Source organism: Apodemus sylvaticus, chromosome 2 (assembly GCF_947179515.1).
Source record: "Apodemus sylvaticus chromosome 2, mApoSyl1.1, whole genome shotgun sequence".
NCBI lineage: Eukaryota > Metazoa > Chordata > Mammalia > Rodentia > Muridae > Apodemus > Apodemus sylvaticus.
Genome location: NC_067473.1, coordinates 66,894,674 through 66,914,799, shown reverse-complemented (window position 1 = coordinate 66,914,799; position 20,126 = coordinate 66,894,674). Strand labels below are relative to the sequence as shown.

Genomic DNA, 20,126 nt, shown 5'->3' with positions numbered 1-20,126 from the left:
GATTATTTTCAGGAAAAATTAGCATTCATTTTGAAGAAAGAAACATAAAGGGTAAAATAAAGTGTCCAAAATATGGATTAAGTTAGTTCACTGTTGGTGAATGAGCTGGAAAAGAAGAAATCCACAGCAAACCCTGGGAGCCTAAGCTTGAGATCTGAGACTTGGTGTGTGAAGCAGATGGCATCTTTAATAATAATATCATTGAAAAATACATTAACAAGCAACAGCAGAAAACTAGGAAATATATTTTATTGGCCAAAAGCCAATGACCAAGAGTTATGTATTTGGCATGTGGTATTTTATAACATTTATTGAATAAGTGAGGTCACTGTCTTATAAGAACAATACCGATATAACTTAGTGATTCATATTTTTGTATAATATAAAATTATAAAAGTATCATAAAAGAGCAAGGTATTGAAGAACATGAGAATTTAGGCTGGACAGAGATACCTATAAGAATCCCAATACCCACAGGAAATACTGGCTTGCTTATTTAAGGCATGTTATCAGTAAAAGAGAACACCAAAAGGAAACGTCAGACAATCATCAGCTATATAGATGTCACAATCAGGTTTGGGAATAAAAAATAATCTCTGTGGAAGGTAATAATGTGAAGCCTCTACATTCTACATAATTTGTGATAGACAGATCTAAAAAGGAAAGGATGTAAAGGTATCAGCTTTTATTTCCTAATTAAAGTTAGAGAAACTGGTCTAGTCTAGAAAAAACCCTTATACTCTCACTGCCTGAATAGAGAATAATTACATTTGTAAAAATTATTTATAGTCTTAATAAGGTTGATTTAGTTTTTCATCACCTTCAAAAATTCTAGAAAAAAGATGAGAGAGATTTGTCTGCAAATTACCTGGAATTGAATAACAAAATCTGTAGAGATTAAATACCTAATTACCTAACACTCGGGAGGAATTTGGTTAATTGGCCTGGGGTTTTTACACAGTTATCCTTATTTTGCTAAACTCTGTCTTGCTCAAATTTACTTGCCTGCTCTGATGCCTTAAAAAGATAACAAGGGGGATATTAAAAGGGTTATTACAATCATGGCGAACATCACTAAGGTGCCATGGGTGGAGCAATTAAACTCCATCCTGGCTCATTTTGATAGACAGGCAGCTTGTGCTGTGGTTTCCTCATGATTTCTGTCTAGGTTGGACACAGAGCAGACGAAGCTCTATCCCTCCTGTACAAGGCCTGGGCTCCTCTACTGTAAACAGACAGAAGCTGAGAGTGGCTGTAGTGGGGTAGAATACCTTCATGACGAAGAAGAGAAGGATGATGATGACCACGTTGACCTGGGGGTGAATCCACACAGCTGACTGGCCCAAGCTCTGGGGGTCACCTATATGCTTTACCCAGGTGTTGTTGTCAAAGAGAGTGCTGATAGCTTCACGGGGCATCAGCTGTGAGGGGAGAAGCCGAGCAGGCAGGTTTTCCATGAATGCACTGTATGCCCTGTGTTAGAGAATGAACCCCCAGCCTTGTTCATCCAAAACTCTTTTTCTTTTTTCTCTGAGAGAAAATCTACCCTTGGGCCAAATTATGCAAGCACCAAGTCTGAGCAGTTGCCCTGCTCCTGCCTTAGATCCAGAGTCACAGGTATGAGCTAACCCCCTGCTCTTAGATACCACTAGAGCTGACCTCTCCAGCCATGAATTGACCCATTCCTGGTGGAAAGGTGAGCGAGGCGATGATGAAGGTAATGACTCCAGGATACAGCAGGCGGCTGAAAAGGAACAAAGGGTTAGCTCACTCTCCCCCTCAGCCAGCCCACAGTGCGGCTACACTCAGCTTCCAAGCTCTGTTTTCCCATAGTCTTCTATTCATTTCAGCAATGCATCCTCTCTTGGTCAAGACAATGATGGCTTGGGAAGAGCCTGCATAGCTAGCCCCTACCCACAGTGTCAGAGCTTCTCTTAGCTGTAAGGAGCAACTCCACCTAAAGGCATTCACCTAAAGGAGGAACTGCTGGGCGGAGATCAGAAGCCAAGTGTGCAGGGCAAGGGAAGGGCAATGACTCACTGCTTAGCAAGAAACTGGCTGAGAGCCTTGTGCTTTCGGACACCGAGCATGACTTGGCGATGCAGATAAACGAAAACAGCTCCCAAGAACCCGCAGCAAATCCTAAGGGTGCAAGTCACAGGGCTAGAAGCTCTGACCCAGACTCTGGAGGGAAGCAAACCAGCAGCCTTCCCGCCTCTCACTACTCAGCTGCCTCATGGTTAACCCATACTTCATTTATGCCCTCCACAGCTTCTTCCTGGTCCACAGCCACACCCCAGCCTCTGCTCCCCACACCCAGAAAGAGTGGTCCCACTAACCCAATGACAGCAAAAGCTGGGAGTTCCTTCAGGTCAAAGGGGAAATCCATTCGGAAATTAGTTCTGAACAGAGCAGTAATGGTGACTGTGGGATGAAAAGGAAGCATTAGGGTGGGAGCCCAGAGAGCTGCAGGGGCAGGAAGAGTGTCAAGTTCTTCCCTTCTTTCACCCCCACCCCTCTCCACTGAATCTTCCTTTGCCCTGCTAGCATCTCTCCGTGCATCTACCCTCTCTCTAAACCATGATCTAATCCCTCCCTAAACCCTGAGCCCTGGTCTTGCTTCCCAAACGACCATCCATTCTTTAGCCAAAGTGCTCCAGAGTTACACTCTCTGCCCCTTTACCACCACCCCTCTTTCACATCCTCCTCCGAGACCTCCCCTGTTACCAGCATCCTTGTTCCACACCGCCAGGACACGGAACACAAAGGCACTGAATGTGGCTGCAAAGAATCCTCGCCAGTAATTCCGAACAGCAAAGTAGGTAGAGGTGACCTCGATGCTAAACAGCACTCCTATGGGGCAGGAAAGCAGGTCAGATGCAGACACCCCACACCTCCCACTGCTGGGACCCCAGGAGCTTCACCTGAACTGTAAATCAATGAAGCACTTGTGGAAGTGACAGTTTCTTATTGTTCCTTACTATAGCCACATACTTGTCTGTGGAGGCTTTTTCTACCCCCAGCCAAGGAATGTGAACTAACAGGTACTGAGAAGGTGGGAAGTGGATAGGCTCTTAACTCCCTGAACTTCAAGCTCAAGTATCTTTGTACTTAAATTATAGGACTGAGTGGGGGTCACAACTGTCAAATATCCATGGACATTTATGGAAAGGTGAAACGGTTCTGCAGAATTATTAAACAGGAAGAAGCTTCCAGAGCAGGTGGTCAACATTGTTGCTAAAGAGGCTTCAGGGTTTGCATATTCCTTGACACTCTTTTTCATCTCCCTATTGCTCTTTCCACCCAAGGGCAAGTTTATGAGAAATAAGAAAGACAGGAAAGGGCATTTTGCACATCTACAGGATTCAATATTTGAGAAAAAGAAAGTAGAGCAGTTTCTAATAGTGATGATGAGACAAAATGTGCTCACAAGGACAAAAGCCAGGACAGCCAAAGTGAGAGGAAGGCAAACCAGCATGCTTAGCAAGGTGAGTGAGGTAAAAAGGAACCGCAGCTAGGAGTCTCTAGGTCTAGTTCTGAGGGGAGAGGCTCAAGCAGAGAGTGAGGAGGGAAAATGTAGCCGAAACAAGGAGTGCTGAGCCACAGGAAGCCGCGCCACCAAGGCTAGAAGAGCACCATTTGCAACAACAAAGAAAGTGTCTGTATCTTTGATTAGGTCATCAATGATCTTACTTAAACCTTAGCTAAGCCTCTTCCGTATCAAACAGGAGGACAGAGGACTGAGATGGAGCTGAGGACCAGCCCAGCAGGAAAAACAAAACATGAACAAGGCAAACTTTGTCCTTTTCTCATGGTGTACATTGTTGGTCTGCTCAGGGCTGGCCATTCCCTGCGAATTCAGACAGCAGCTCATATAATAGAAATTCTCTTCTCCCAGTCCTGTATTCAAAAGTCACATCTCCCAAATCCCTCAGGACCTCCACCATTTCTTTTGCAGGGGACAGTGACTAGCCACAATGAGTCTATGTACTAAGGAGATGGTAGCTTAGGGCTATTTACCCATGGAGTCAAAGCTGTGTTTTGGCAGAGGATTTCTTTTGTATTTCCTTCTCTAGAAAGCCATACCCATCTTCCTTGAAGTAGAAAGCATCTGTTCTCATCCTACTCTCTTGGTATGTTAGATTATTTTATTTTCCACTTTCAGATGTAGCTATATATTCATACCACTAAGTTTTCTGGATGTTCCTTGGAAACTAAGCCCCGGCATAGTGGTGAGAACCCATCTGGGGTTCAATGCCTATACTGGAGAGGAGAGGAGAAGAGAAGATATGGAGGAGGAAAGAACACAGCTAGGGACGTTCAAAGAATGGAGCTGAGTAATGAAGAGATATACCTGTCCTGCTCTTTAAATCCCAAGGGCAGAAGTCCATGGTGTGAATCACGTTGCCATAATAAAAGCAAAAACAGCTTTGTTCTGCCGAGTGTAATTATCCAACTTACATTTTATAACCATTTTCCTCCATGATAGACCTGGGAGGCTTTTCTGTAGCAGGTCCCCATCACAGTGTGATTGCGAATGGGAGGTAACTTTCATGTTAGCCTGAGACAAACATAAAATATGCTACTAAAAGAAAACAGAGCTTTAGAAACATGACCAGCAGCTAGAAACTCTGGTGTCTTAGATCTGGAGCACTTCTCTCTACTTCCACTCTGTTTTCTCTCTGGTCCCCACACCACGCTTCTACCCAATGAAGCCACTGTTCTTGGTCTCCATCCCCTGCTCCCCACAAACACAATTTCTTTCCCAATTTCACTCGTGCCAGTGGCATCAGTCACAGACATTGATTAGATTCAACTCAGTTCCTGGATTGTAGATCATCAACCTGGCTGCCTGTTATATATTTGATAATGCCATAGGAACTTTAAACTGCTATTCTCTAAGTAAAATGTATTCTCTCCCCTCCAGACCCAGTTTACTTCCTGTGTCCCTCTCATGGTCACTGTTCTCCCACATGATCAGTATCTATTGCATTGCAAGCACTGTGAGCCTGGATGTTGGCATAGAACTCTCTCTCCTATCTTCACAAAATATCAGCCACCAGGCAGCATCAATACAACTTCATCCCACTGGAGTTTCTCAGCCCCTCCTATATCTCCTTTGCTGCCCAGTTATGCCTGTCATCATGTAGAATCAGGACAAGGACAATGGTCTTCTTGTTAATCTTAGATCAATCCTGTTAATCCACAGCCAACTCTATCCTGCACACGTGTGCCAAAGGGATTGGATAGGCAGGCTGAGCTAACCATGCCACTTCCTTGTTTTAAATCCTTCCATGGTTTTGCTTCACCCATGACAATACTTCACAAAGTCAGGTTCATGAGATAACACAAGTCCCATGGCATAGTCTCTACAGAGAAGACTTGGTTGGAAGTGCTGTTTGCAGCCACCTTGGGTACCCAAAAGGCATTCCAACAGCTCAGATGTTCTCATTACCTTTCCAGTTCACTTGTTTATAACTACTTATTTTTTCCTTTGAATCTTGCATTTTTCTAACCAACTGGAAGTTGGGAGTGGGTTTTCACCCATTACACCTATTAACACTGGGAAGAACTGTGCTCTGAAAAACATAGTTGGGCAAATCCTACCTTAGAGAATAAAACTTGTATTATTTTGCATGACTTCTGCAGACCCATGATTCAGGCCCATTTACCTGTTCTGACTCACTTCCTGTTATACTTTGCCATTCTGCCTAGTACTACTTATTACTGTACGAGCAGATACTGACTTTGGATACTGTCCATTCTGTTCAGGGTTTCCTTTTCTCCTACTTACTCATTACACCATGGCAAACAATGTCTCTTTCAGAACGGAGGAGTGGCCCCTGGTTCTGGAAAGACTCAGTGCAGTAGTATAGGGGAATACCAGGACAGGGAAGTGGGAAGGAGTAGATGGGGGAAGAAGGGGAGGAAAGAGGGCTTATGGGACTTGGGGAGTAGGGAGCCAGAAAAGGGGAAATCATTTGAAATGTAAACAAAGACTATACCAAATTAAAAATAAAGAAATGCCCAAGAAATAATTATAATTTTAAAAGAAGAAATTAAAATATATTTAAACAGTTAAAAAAAAAAGCTTCACAGGTTTCCCCAGGCTGCCTTGGAGGTTCATTGCACTTTGCCTAGGAAGCCACATGGTCACTTAACTGCTGCAACGATCTGTGTGCCTGTCTCCGTGAGCCCCCTGAGAGTGCAGGACCAAGCCCACTACCCGGCACACAATGGGAGCAAAGGGGCTTTGGTTGTTTCAGTAAGATAATGAATTATATTGCTTTGATCAGTGCAAGGAGTTAGGAGCTGCCTATATTGTGAGTAAAAGATCTCAACACTACATTTTTTTTAATCCTGGTTATTCTATATTCAAAAAAAGAATCAAATACTACCACCTGAAGTATTTGAAAGTCTGTCATTTTCTGCATAATGTAAACAGCCTGAGCACAGCCCCTTCACTTACAAGTGCCTGTGTCAAGAGCAATGCCTTACTATAACTTTCCTAAGATAAGTCCCAAGACCAGAAAGAATCTCTGACTCCTCATAAACTGCAGTGTCAGGAAGAGAATGCAGATTCCCTTTACTTTAAAATGCATCTGACAACCAAAACAACCATAAGTTCTTCTTTTATTTGGAAAGCTAAGAGGTAAATAAACTGAGCATGTGTATAATTATAGGTGTGAATGTCTAACATGCAGAAACTCAGACACACTACCATTCACTGACAGAGGTTAATGACTTTAATGACTGGAGCTGACAACAGAAGTGTAAACAGGATGCCCTTACACTGTGTGCTTCCTCTACGTGAGAACAAAGCATATAGAATATGCTTTCGACAGGCATTGTGGCGCACGCCTGTAATCTCAGCACTCTGGGAGGCAGAGGCAGGCGGATTTCTGAGTTCGAGGCCAGCCTGGTCTACAGAGTGAGTTCCAGGGCAGCCAGGGCTATACAGAGAAACCCTGTCTCGGGGGAAAAAACAAAAACAAAAAAAACAAATCCAAAAAACAAAACAAACAAACAAACAAAAAAGTCTAGAATATGCTTTCATTAATTTTGAACTCTCACCAGACATCATTTCTGAGCTAAGCTATTTTAGATACCTAGAAAACTCCTTGACACAATTAGCATATCAAATGACTCCCATGAAGAAGTAAGGAGAGGGCCCTGAACCTGGAAAGGCTTGATCCAGCATTGTAGGGGAATAACAGGACAGAGAAAAAGGAGGGAGGTGATTGGAGAATGGGTGGAGAGAAGAAGGCTTATGCGACATAGGGGGAGGGGGAAACAGGGAAAGGGGAAAGCATTTGGAATATAAGCAAAAAATTTAGAAAATAAAATTAAAAAAAAGAAAACTCCTTTATGAAAAAACTGTAGTTTCATCATCGAAAAGAGGTTTCTAGCAACTGGTTGTTAAAGAAGTACATGCCTTTCTATAACTTTCTTCAATTATCAAAATGAAGCATTTCTTCAATTATCAAAATGGAATTTCATCATCAGTGATTTCAATGAATGAGCCACATCCCTGTCCTACTAATATAGTTACAACTCAACTTTGATAAGGGAATAAACAGGCCTGCCTTTTGTGACCATGTCCTGTCACTACTAACCTATGATAATATCACTATTTTTCTTATACGGATCAAAAGAGTTAAACCCACTTTTAAGTTGCTGGCATATAAAAAATAAGTTACTCTAAAGCTCCCATAAGCACTTCCCATTCTAAAGTTCATCATTAATCTATATACAGTCTACTGAAATCCCAGTGTCTTTAATAAAACAAAAGAGGTACGTTTTCCCTTGGAGAAGGAAATACACAGAACCTCCTGTTACAGAACAATATGTGTAAAGCAAAAGTCTTGGCAATGCAAGAAGGCTTTAGCATAGGTAGAGATCAGGAGACCAGTGTTTCTAATACCTGACTCTGCATGTGCTGCCACCATGCCCCTGCTCCAGTCACTGGCCTTTCTATGATGTTCTACTGAACTGCACTTATAATGTTAGGTGGGAATTCATGTAAAATGGTTAGAAGAAGGCACAAGGCAGGTGCTACCTAAGAGCAGCCCGCAGCTGTCTAGTGGAAATGGTTAATTGCAGCACTTGGTGAAGCTGACAAGGACCATCTGGTCGGCTCATGCTCGGGGGAGAGGGCACACTTGCCTCCAAGTGGTGTTCCAAAACAGCAGCCGACCCCCACGGCACAGCCCACTGTCAGGATGTCAGTGTAATAGTATGGCTGCTACTAGGGAGAGACAGACAGACAGACAGATAGACAGGTAGGGGGAGAAGGGAAGAGGCAGAGAGATGGGAGGAGAATAAGCATGGATGGGAAGCAAAAGAGAATGAGAGACCTACATCACAGGAATGAACACAGTCCCACTGTCCCTGTGATTCCCAGGCCAGGAGAAACTCAATGAGTTTGGCAATCAGGAAGTGACCTTATGAGCTCAAGGCCAGTAATCCAAAACACATCAGGAAAAATGTTAAGTAAATAGATGTCCAACAAATGAACAAACTGTGATGAAACAAAGAAGGGCTGGGGAGAAGTAGCAAGAGGTGGCAAGACTTCACTCCAACAGAAAACCAGCAGGTGAGAGCAGCTGATGTCAAAAGAGCACTCAGCTCTTGGGTAGAAACATATGGGTCCCTGGAGCCCACGTGCGGCGATCCAGTCACTTCCTGGTTGCCCACCCATAAGTCCCTTCAGTGAGCATTGGCTCCTCAACCCCAAAGCTACAGCAGACACCAACCACCCATCCATGTCTGGCTCAGGCAACCAAGGTAGGGAGGAAGTGAAACTTGCCTCCATCAGGGGCTGCAAAGTAGCATCCCACGCCCACTGCACAGGCTGGCACCAGGAGATCAAGCTGCCCAGGCACGGTCTGCAACAGAGAAGCACGACGGGCAAGGCAGGTGGCAGAGGGGGACAGACAGGCCGTACGTAACCAGGGTGGATGGGGGTCAGAACCACAGGAGAACAGGGGCAGCACAGGAGGAAACATGGAAAGGAACTGATATGGTTCATGTGGGTAGGAAGGTAACATAGGGCAGGCCTGGCTCAGTCACCAAAGGGAGACACAGACCAGGAAGGGAGAGACACTAGGAAGACAGACAGAAGCTGGATAGAGGGGATGGTCTGGCTAGGATCAGCAGGCAGGGGCATGGAGAACTGGAGCATGTGTTAGTAAGATGCCCCCTTCAGCACCAAGGCCAGCCCAGAGCAGGCAACCCTCCCGCTCTCTGCACACACCAGGTACAGTCCTTGCTGGGCTGTACTGCCTCACCCTTACCTCATAGACACCAGAGAACATGGACATAAACTTGCTGAGGACAGCAGCACAGATGCTGGCAATGTGAACAAAGGGACCCTGGAAGAGAATAGGAGAGACGAGGCTCAAGGGTGGAGGAGAAACATGGAGTGGCCACTGAACCAGCATTTCCTGCTCCAGGCCCTGGGATAGTGGCTAAAAATGGAGAAGCCAGACAAAAGTTCTGCCTTAAAGAAGACTCATTCAAGGAAGGAAGAGATGACAAATCAGTGTGCTATCAGATAATGCCACAGCCTAGGAGGCAAACGAAGAGGAATAAGGCAAAAGAGGCAAGGTGGGCACTAGGAGAAGGTGGCCTTCCCTGGTCAGTCACCACCGGAGTTAGTCCCTTGAGTGATAATTACATGAGTGAGCCTCATGGTGTCAGAGTGGGATGTTCTAGGGAACAGATACTCCAGGGGTCCTGAGTGGGACCAGCATGGCATGGTAGAAGAATGGAGAAAAGCCTCATAATCTAAGCACAGGGATGAAGGCAGACTGTGGGGCAGGCCAGCTGTTGGGAGCAGTGAAGAGCTTATATTAAGTGATATGGAAAGCTCTCAAGACTTTCTTGATTAGAGGTCAGAAGCATCCAATTCTGTTTTGAAAGATGCTTTGGCTACTGTGCAGAATGGTGAGGGGGTGGGGGTGGGGCTGAGGGTGGGGGAAGTATGTTCACAGGGACAAAACCAAAGGAACCTATCTGGTAGTTGGAAGAAGTCTCATGGGGGCTGGAGAGATGGCTCAGAGGTTAAGAGCACTGACTGCTCTTCCGAAGGTCCTGAGTTCAAATCCTAGCAACCACATAGTGGCTCACAACCATCCGTAATATCTGCTGCCCTCTTCTGGGGCCTCAGAAGACAGCTAAAGTGTACTTACATATAATAAATAAAATAACAACAGAAAAAGAAGTCTCACTCTAGATCTTAGTTTTCTCATGCCAAAATAATGGTGGAAACCAAGGACTGTGCTGATTTTGAGGCTAGCCTGGGCAACATAAAAGATCTAGGTTAGCCTGAGCTACAGAATGAGCCTATTTCAAACAAGCAAACACAGATCAAAAATAAATAATAGATTAAAGAATAATAAATAAGACAAGGAGATTGGTTTAGATTATTTAGAGGGCAGACATTTTCTAGAGACATTCTGGTTGCCATAACTTGGGCCTGCTGCTGGCATCTACAGTTAGAAGTCAGGGAATAATGCTAAGGTTCCCCAACTCTAGCAGTGTCACCAAACCTAGGGTGACAAACTTCCAAGGCTCCCCCACTTGTTACTGTCCTTTGGCCCTAGCTGAGTGCAGGCAGCCCTGCCGTCCCTTCCCTCAGCTGTGCACACTTACCTCTTTCCCCACAGGGATGCCACTGCCCAGTCCGGCTGTTAAGGCTACCACCTTGGCGACAAAGGCCTTGAGTGTGAGGTATTCCTTCAAGACAACACCACGAAGAATTGTCTTCATCTCAGGGATCCCAGAGCCTGGAAGAGGGTTAAAAGCAGACAATGTACATACATATGAGCTCATGCTAGAGGTCAAATGGAAGAGGAAAATGGAGCTGGGAATGGAGATAATCATGGAGAGGAGGTTGGGGGCTGCTGGTGAGAGGGAGGTCTGTAAAAAACCAGACTGTATCATCTTATAGAAAGTACTCACCCACAGCCTGGGGGGAGATGAGTTGGCAAAAGAGGGCGCTGAAGAGGATAAGGATAAGCGGGAAGGTGACCCAGGCCAGGTACTGCAGAGGAAGGCTGGGCTGCATCTGGGCATAGGTCCACTTGTAGGCTGCAGGAACAGACTCTGGGTCAGTTAGAACTGAGGGAAGGTTGACGTGAGGTCATCTCACCGCCACCCTCTCATTCACACCACCAGACAGTATGCCAGCTCACTCTCATCCCCTGGGCACCTTGTTCACCCGGCCCTGGGCATTCCTTTCACTGTACATGTAGACAGGTATTCCTTTCACTGTACATGTAGAAAATCTGAGCTGAGGGAGCTGGCTATCTGTCCAAGTTCCCTCTGGTAGAGGTAGCTGGTGGCTATGGTGCAAGTCAGAGTTGAGTAAGAAGATATAGTAGCACTTGGATAGAGGCCATAGGGTAACCACTGACAACAGAAGGGGCTCCTAAGTCTTAGGAATTTCAGTGGTGAGACTGAGGAATCCTGGGAAAGCTGCACAGGTCAGTAACCCCGTTAGAGGGGTAGTCCTAGCTTGCACGGCAGCTGGCAGGAAAGGCCTGGGTGGTGTTAGGGTTCTCAATAAGTTTAGTTTTATCTGGAGCCAGAGTCATACTTGATTATTCATGCAACATGCTCAGCCCAAACACACCTGGTCTACTCTAGGCAAGAACTCCCAAATAGCTTCCATATGGAAAAGGTAGAAAGCAGCAGTCCAGGGAGAACCTACCCTGAAGGCTCTTGGCGCTAACATAGTCCATGCACCAGCTGACCAGAGCCATTAGTAGGCCCAGAAGCACAAGAAAGATCCAATCTTCCCCCAGCTTCCTTCTCAGCACACGTCCCAGGCGATGGACACAGTCTAGGGGGAAGTAAAGGTAAAGAAGGAAGAAAGCAGTGTTCTAGTCATTTCTTTGGAAGCAGGCAGAGGAGTGAAAGTAGGATTCGTCTTTGTATTAGTCATTGGACATTTCTTTATGTCTCTACCAGTTGCTGTTCCTGTCATTCCAGAAAGCTCTACAACCCTACTCCTGTAATGTCCTGTAATGTCCATTGTGGAGAGCTGCACTTTAAAGGTGGCGCCCGTTTCCGCCTTCTCCTGTGCCACAGAGAGTGTTCTCTGTGGTAAACAACTCCTGATTTGGTTGTGGCTGTTGATCTATGGTTGTTTCCGCATACGCGGACCTATCTGCTTTCGCCACGTGGCTCACATGGGTTGGCTGCCTAGGGGGTTCTTAAGCTTTGCACGGGTGTTTCCTAGGGGGAGCAGTCAAAAGTAGTCAGAAGTCAGAAATCAGAAGATTGTTCAAAGGTTCCTGAATAAACTGCTTAAAGAAGAGTTCGTGTGTTGCATCTTTCCTAGCTGGTCGAGTCAGGCGCGGCAGTCCATGCAAAATTCTTGTTTCTTATGGTTGAGAAAGAAAGAAGACAAAGTATGTATGTGTGTGTTTACATGTGTACATGTGTTGGGAGATGTGTAATGGGGCATCCAGGTTATTCTCCCATCCCTGTACCTCCTGTTCCAGATTTCTTTATTCCTCAGTCCCCATCACCTTGACATTTAGAATAGTGGTCCTCATCCAAGTTGTCCATGGTAGAACTGGAGCCTATCTTCTTCGGCATTCCCCTGTCCTGTGACTTATATGAATATTGTTCTTTGTGATGGCCATATATCTGTATGAATAAAGAATGGTCAGTGTTTATCTTGTTGACAAAGAATACAGAAGAACACGTAGACAGATTTACAGAGAAAAGAAGAGCTGCTTTGAATCCTAGGCATTGAAGGTTGCATGCAGAGTACTTTATGGTCTTCCCTTCTCTCAACTCTTTTCTGTCTAGTCACACATTTCTGTTTTCCATTGCTCTTCCATGCTTGCTTCTGTTTCATCATTTTCTCCAACTCAGACATGTCTTGGTCCATAGTAGCTTTTACCAAGAAACTTCTACTTGGAAGTGGAGATACTAAGAACTGTGTGAAAATCACTCTTCCATACAGGGCAAGCATTTCCTGTATTACCCAGTGTCCTGCAGGTCTCTGAATTTCCCTGTCACCCCTGCATTGACTTACCATCTCAGGATCCCAACTTAGACAAAGAGAGGCCACAGTAACCTAGCTAATTATATGTTATATAGACCTATATAGTTATGTAACTCTATAGTAAATAGCTATATATTTACAGTGCTGGATGGTGTCTGCTTGTGTTTTGCCTTCATATGCTTGTCTGCTTTGAGACACTCAGCTTTCTTATTAAAGCTGTACAAAGCCCATCCATCTCACATTCCAGAGCTTATAGACACAAACAGGAACTGGGCAAGTTAATTTACTTCCCAATGTAAGCTAAGTAGGTCCTACCAGCAATTGAAGAGGGCAGACACATCCCTGTGTTAGTGCTTGTGTCTGTAAGGGATGTATGAGTGCTAATCACTTCATGATAGCTACACACACTCTACACTAACTCATCCTCTGGGGCAGGGTCAGCCCAGGCCACGATTCTGGGACAGCCTGGGTAGAAGGGATTTTATTTCACAATATGAGCAGCAGGCACATACTAACTATCCTACTCATGTGGAAATCATCATTTCTCTTCCACTCTACCAGTAATCCAGAGATAGAAAATACTCGTAGCTGTGCATGGTGGTGCACACCTTTAGTCCCAGTGCTCAGGAGGCAAGGGCTGGTAGATATCTGTGAATCTGAAGCCAACACGGTTTCCATAGTTGCAGGCCAGAAAGGGATGGACAGTAAGATCCATTCTCAAAAACAAACCCAGCCGGAAAAATACTTCCCTTGAAGATCAACTCTTGAGGTAGTCTTAGCACTTTGACTTGCAGACTGGGAGAAATGAGGAAACAGTGGTCCCTGCCTACAAATACTCCAGCTGGGAAAACACTGTTAAGAGCCAGATGTATTCAGCTGGTCCAGCAGTAACCACCACAGTATGACAGGTTTAGGGAGGGAGAAATCAAAGCCCAAATGTACAAGTGATGAAGTGTCTGCAAAGTGTTGAGAGTCCTTGCGTGTGTGCAGAACTGAAGTAGAAGGGGGACAAGACAATCCTGACAAAATGCTTTGAGAGTCTAGTGTGTACAAGACTGAGGTAGGGATTGGGGACAGAACCATCTTGACAAATGCTGACGACTACTGTAGCCTGGGAGCTCTACACACCATTACACATTTCTGTGTTAGTATTTTCCCTCATAAACACTAGACAAAAAGAAAACACATTACATTCTTGCTTGCTTTCAAGGTGGGTTGAAATCCGGATGAGCTCTACTCCCAAACTAAACTTGCTATTCTTCCTTTGGCCGAGTGTCCCATTACCAGAAAGTGCTCTAACTAGCTAGGCAGAGGTGGTGCGTACCTTTATCCCCAGCACTCTGGAGGCAGAGCCAGGAGGATCTCTGTGAGCTCTAGGCCCACCTGATTGACCGAGCTAGTTCCTGGACAGGCAAGGATACACAGAGAAGCCTGGTTTTGAAAAACCAAGAGAAAAAAAGAAAAAAAAAAAAGTACTCCAATAGTACCTTTGCTCATGTGGCCAGCTGGCCTCCAGAAATGACCAGCACTGGGGTGAGGGTGAGCTGGCTCTGACATTTATATCCTACGGAACACATCTCCCTCCCCACTGTGGACCTACCCTTAGCAACCGCTCAGAGATCCTCATGACCCTTATGCTGATACCACCTACACAGCCCACCTCCAGGTTCTGAACCTGACTCCAGCCAGGGGCCACAGCCCTGTCAGCAAAACTCCTTCCATTCTCTTCCAGTCTGCGTTCTCTGCAGTTAGGAGGTATATTCACTTATGTTTATAGTGGCCTGTAAATTTCCCAAGGCAATTTCACCTTCCTTATCTTGTGCCCACACCTATTTCTGTTCTAGTTGGAACAGTATCCATACCACTGATCCCTAAGCTCTGGAGAGTAATTGTCTTTGGGCATAGCTTTGTACTTTCTTTAGTGTCTTATGTCTCACAGAAAGTTTTGTATTACAAGTGTGTGTGTGTGTGTGTGTGTGTGTGTGTGTGTGTGTGGTGTGTAGGTCAAAGAACAGTCTGCAGATTTTTTTTCCTTCCACCATGTCAGACCCAGGGATCGAACTCAGGTTGTTAGGTTGAAGCAAGCACTTTTACTTACTGAATCATTTTGTTGACCCTTTTAACAATTACAATCCCCAACAAACAAATAAATAAACAAACAAAACAAACAGATCTCAGGGACTCATACAAGCTATACACTAGAACTCGACCTCCAAGCCCTTAAAAACTGGATTCCATTTCTGTGTTTATTTCAATACTGGTCATTGATCATTGATAAGTCATTCACTGTTTCCTCTGCTTTCCCAATGCCTTTCTTCTGCCTTTTGTGAAAATGTTCCCCCCTCTCTCTTTCTGTATTGTGTGTATGTGTGTGTGTGTGTGTGTGTGTGTGTAATGCGCGCACATGCATTCTACAGGGGATTGTGTATAGAAACCACTCTGGTTATGTAAGCATATAAGTTGCACTCTTCACTTAAGTGTGGCTTTGCCGGCTCCCCACATGGTTTGAATATTCGGTTAGTAAAGGCTATGTAAAAGTGCATGCAACTCTTAAGCAAACACACTAAGCTCAGATCTTTAAAAGGCTTTCATATATTGAATATATTTACCATTTGATTTTCAAAATAAATTCTGTCCCCCCCTTCTCACCTAACAGTCGTCACTAATCCTTGGCCCCAGACAACTGTCTGCTGCTTCCCTTCCCTCCCCAGGATATTACCTGTGTTGGGTGGGCATTGTGCCTGGGACCCATGTCCTTTCGGGGCCGGTGCTGAAGGCCCCCATTCTCTGAGGGCAGTCCATAGCTGGTACAATGTTCAAAGGGCATGTACTGGTACTGGGGGGCACTGCCCCACCAGCTCTGTTCACCTCCATGCCGCTGGGACTGGGACCGCTCCATGTGTCCTCCCCACAAGCCCCAGCCAGGCCTTGGCCTGCTTGCTTCTAGTCTCCCCCAAGTAGTTCCTTAAGCCTCTGCTTTTGACTGTCCCCAAGGCGTCTGGGGCAACATGCCCACCTCTAGCTATTTATAGCTGTCTCTCCATCACATGACACTCCCCCCCCTCACTGACACATCTGATCCTTCTGGGGTCGAAGCAGGTGTGAGTGGAGTGTGGGGGTGGGGGCTAGGATGAGAACCTGTGGGACAGTCCAACAGGGAATTCCCTCTGCCAGCCAGCAGCACTGTTCCTTTCCTACAAGACTCATAGATCCAGGTTACTAGTCCCTTTATAAATATCATCAGGACCAGAATGAAAAAATGTCCTGGTGAAATCTCTAGGCTGTGGGTGTAGCTGAGTCTTCCCTGTAGATCTCGTGGAGATTGAGGGGAGAGACAGTGTGGAATGAAGCTACTCAGTGTCTTGGTAACATTAGACAGGCAGCTCACCTGGGGGAAGAGCCTCTCTGCCATCTTTCCATGTTGGGCAGGTTTCAGCTCAGTGGCTTTTAAGGCTTCAGTCCTCATCTGGACTTTTCTGTGGCCAGCTCTCCACAAGCATCGACTTCCCAGCTTTCTCCTCCAAATCTCTGCCCTTGAGTCTACCAAAAGTGGCTAAAAAACTGCTCCAGTGCCTTCCCCTTGATACCACCCTTTATCACCACTGGGTGTGGAATGTCTCGGATTCCCTAGACATATGTGTTAGCCCCACCAGCAGCTCAGATCATTAGTGGGACTGAGCTCTCAACTGGACTGTGGTGCCCATGACAGCTTTACCAAGGTAGGTTAGGTGACAGGTGAGGTGAGGTAGGCTAGAGTCGTAGGGCAAGTGATAGTAGGAACCCAAGAAACAGAAGATGGGCAAGTAACACCTTTGCTAGTCAATACATTAACTTTGATGAGGGACAAAGTACTCCTTCAGGCGTTGTGTTTTTTTCCATTAGGTTCTCTTTTTCTAAGACATTTATTCCCTATCCACTCATTATAGAAGAAACTGAAGCAAACTGAATTTCGGATCCACCATGAAGAGGGGTCTATCTTAGAAGTCCAAGCTCATGGACTGAAAGGTATGCACACCAAATATCTGGTCTGCAGTGTGATTCTGACCTACATTAAATGAGATTGCTCAAAGTGGGAAGAGAAGATAGCATTAAAAGTACCTTTTAATTTTTAAAAAAAATTCATGAAAAAATATTTAATTTTATTGTCATTATTTTTAGTGCCTGTCTTTATGTGTGGTACACACATGAGTACAGGTACCCATGGTGTCAAGATGCCTTGCAGCTAGTTTTAGCAATTGTGACTGGTCTGACATGGGTGCTGGTGGATCCTCTACAAAGCAATAAATTCATTTAACCATCAAGCCATTTTTCTGGCCCTTTAAAAGAAAAAGGAATCTTTGTGTGTGTGTATGTTGTGTGTACATTTTGTGGGTGCAGATGTGTGAGGGTCAGAGGACAACTTTTGGGAATTGTTCTCTCCTTGCATCACGTGGATTCTGGAACTTGGACTCAGGTCATTAGTCTCCAAGTACGCTTTGCTGTCAACAGATGAAGGTGTAAAGGAAGTTTACACACACGACTCAGGAGCAAAAAAAAAAAAATAAGATAAAAAAATAAAAAACAAACCCACTTACACTAAGATGTCAGATATACTCAAATGTGATAGTGTTTATAAAGAAAAGTGCCTTTTCTAGGTGTTGAGTATCACTTATCAGAGAGAAATATACATGAAAACCACAGTGAGACATTACCCACACCCATTAGGATGAGTGGCAAGGGTGAGCTGGGCAAGCCCTGGGGAAGAGGCACAGAAAGGCAACCCTTAGGTACTGACAGGGAGAAACTGCCAAGGTCCTTATGGGAAACAGAAACAGAGCTACTGTCTGACACAGCCGTCCGTCCTACTTATGTTTGTATATAGAGGGTAACAAACCACCGTCTCCTCAGATATCTGTGTTCTTTTGTTCACTGTTGCATATTTATAACAGCCAAGATACAAAAACCACTTCCGTGGCTGTCAATAGGTGAAGGTATAAAGGAAGTTTACACACATGACTCAGTGACAAAAAAAAAAAGACACTTTGTTTTTTAGGCAGTGTTAAGTAAGATGTTAGACATATTCAAATATTGTGCATGATGTTCATATGCAGAATCTAAAGTAGTGAATCACAAAGAGTTGGGCTGAGATGGGATTCCTGGGAAGATGCAGGTCATGGGCACACAAGTTATTCAGCTCTGAGTTTTAGAGAGCCAACGTACATGGTGGCTCCAGTTAATACCACACTGTATACCTGAAATCAGTTACAGGTAGGTTTCAGATAAGCCACACATACACATAGGGCTAATGTGAGGTGATGGTTCAGATTCTGGATCTTGGGATCATTTTACAATGCATACATGCTAGTACATCAGATTGTATACTTTCACTTTGTATATCACTTCTAATTGTCAATTATATACCAGTAAAGCTGAAACTAATAAAAACATCTGTTCTAGAATCTGTCCTGAGATTGCAGGGTTTAAAATTCACCCACAAAGATTAAAAATGCAGCACAGGACAGGGAGTAAGGGTCAGATGAAGATAATGGAAAACAGAGATCAAGGGGTTCTTAATAAACAACAAAGACTATATTCTTGGGAGATCTTCAGAGTAAGATTTTTTCCCCCATTCGTGGAGCATGGCTCTCTGAATGTAACTACTTTCTTAGGAAACTTTCACAAACATTAGATGTGATTGCTGCTTCCAAAGTATTTCTGAGCACATTAGCTCTAAAACAGAGCAGTGTAGTCATGGACTAAGATTTGAAAGCAGAGGACTGCAAAGGACTAACAAATATATTCCAAGGTAAGTACTAACTGTAATGCTAACCAAGAGCACCAACACAGAAAACTAGTTCTAGACTGCAGGATATAAGAGTTAAACACATTGTGTTCAAAATTGAAAGTAGTGTAAATCCTATGGGCTATCATTTTACAAGAGAACTAAATTTAAACTGTGCCCACGTCTTACTATGACACCTCATTTTTGTACTCAGTGCTTAGGTTCTGATTTGGAGGGCCCCAAGATGGGCTGTGGGTAGTCCTGCAAAGGTCCTAAACTTGGATGCAAATTCCTAATCAAGCATGCATATATATTCTTTGAAAGTTTTAAATCGTCTATGTTTCATGATACTAAATTAAAGGGAGAATTATACAAGAAGATGGGGATATAGGTAGTTGTGTATGAGATTATCTTTTATTAGCCTTTCCTGGAAAAGAAACAGATTTTTCTTTCAGCTTATGCTTATTTTTCCAATTCCAACTTTTGCTAGTTTGGCCTCTCCAGTGCATAGGGCATATAAATCTGCCTTATAACGTTGCAGGGCTAGGGACAAGTGCCAGGGTCTTGTGCATGCTAGTCAAGCTTCCTATCACTGAGCCATACTGTTCCTCAAATATCACTGTGTGTGTGCATGAAACAGTAGTTCATCACAGACAAATGACACAATGACTCCAGGGGAGATAGGGCAACGCACACCCTAACCATCACTCTGTAAGGCCATCCAGTGTAGTATCCAACGGTTTGTTTAACCGTTTCTGTCTTCTTGAATACTGTATTTTCCTGGCATTATGACTTTTAACCATGACAATGACTTTTAAAGACACAAATCCTTTCCTTACCTTTAGGTATATGCAAATGGAGACTTAGCTACTTTAGCCAGTGTCTCATTAAAGACACCACTAAAGGCAGCACTATCATAAAATCAGATCTATGTGATCTTACAAGACAGGCCCCCTCAATACTGCATTTCTTCCTTTTTTTTTTTTTTTAATTTAGCTCAAAGTGTCTGAGCTTCATTGTCTCTTCTAGGAAAAAAAGAGGGCAAGTGACTCCCTATGAGAGAGAGGCCAGGGAAGACCAAATGGAAGGCTCCCAGCTCTGTGGGCAAAACTCTATCACCTAGCTGTCTTCCTCTTTAGCTCCCTCCCCCCCTTCCCTTCTTAGAGCTCTGCTCTTCTGTACAGTGGTTTCATTTCTTCCTGTTTTCCTTTCCTGTATGAGAAAACAGGATGGGGAAGGGCAGCAGGGCACGGCCCCCACCTCAGGGAGGGGGATAATTTTAGAATAGAATCCCCTGGCAGAGGTAAGTGGGGGAAGGGAGGAGAGCTGTGAAATTCAACC

The 20,126-nt window shown here is 44.5% G+C and overlaps 1 protein-coding gene across 1 annotated transcript in view; it reads right to left on the bottom strand.

Annotated features, from left to right (window-relative positions):
- The window catches only part of Clcn1 (chloride voltage-gated channel 1), a 28,553-nt gene extending 12,630 nt beyond the window's left edge, over window positions 1-15,923 (bottom strand). Inside the window, exons 1-12 of the mRNA XM_052172488.1 lie at window positions 15,744-15,923; window positions 12,540-12,660; window positions 11,717-11,848; window positions 10,966-11,094; window positions 10,657-10,790; window positions 9,297-9,374; window positions 8,167-8,245; window positions 2,728-2,853; window positions 2,340-2,424; window positions 2,041-2,142; window positions 1,660-1,744; window positions 1,272-1,421 (exon numbers count right to left, since the gene is read on the bottom strand). Coding sequence (XP_052028448.1) covers window positions 1,272-1,421; window positions 1,660-1,744; window positions 2,041-2,142; window positions 2,340-2,424; window positions 2,728-2,853; window positions 8,167-8,245; window positions 9,297-9,374; window positions 10,657-10,790; window positions 10,966-11,094; window positions 11,717-11,848; window positions 12,540-12,660; window positions 15,744-15,923 — 1,401 coding nt within the window. The remainder of the gene's footprint in view (window positions 1-1,271; window positions 1,422-1,659; window positions 1,745-2,040; window positions 2,143-2,339; window positions 2,425-2,727; window positions 2,854-8,166; window positions 8,246-9,296; window positions 9,375-10,656; window positions 10,791-10,965; window positions 11,095-11,716; window positions 11,849-12,539; window positions 12,661-15,743) is intronic.
- Between the last annotated feature and the right edge of the window lie 4,203 nt (window positions 15,924-20,126).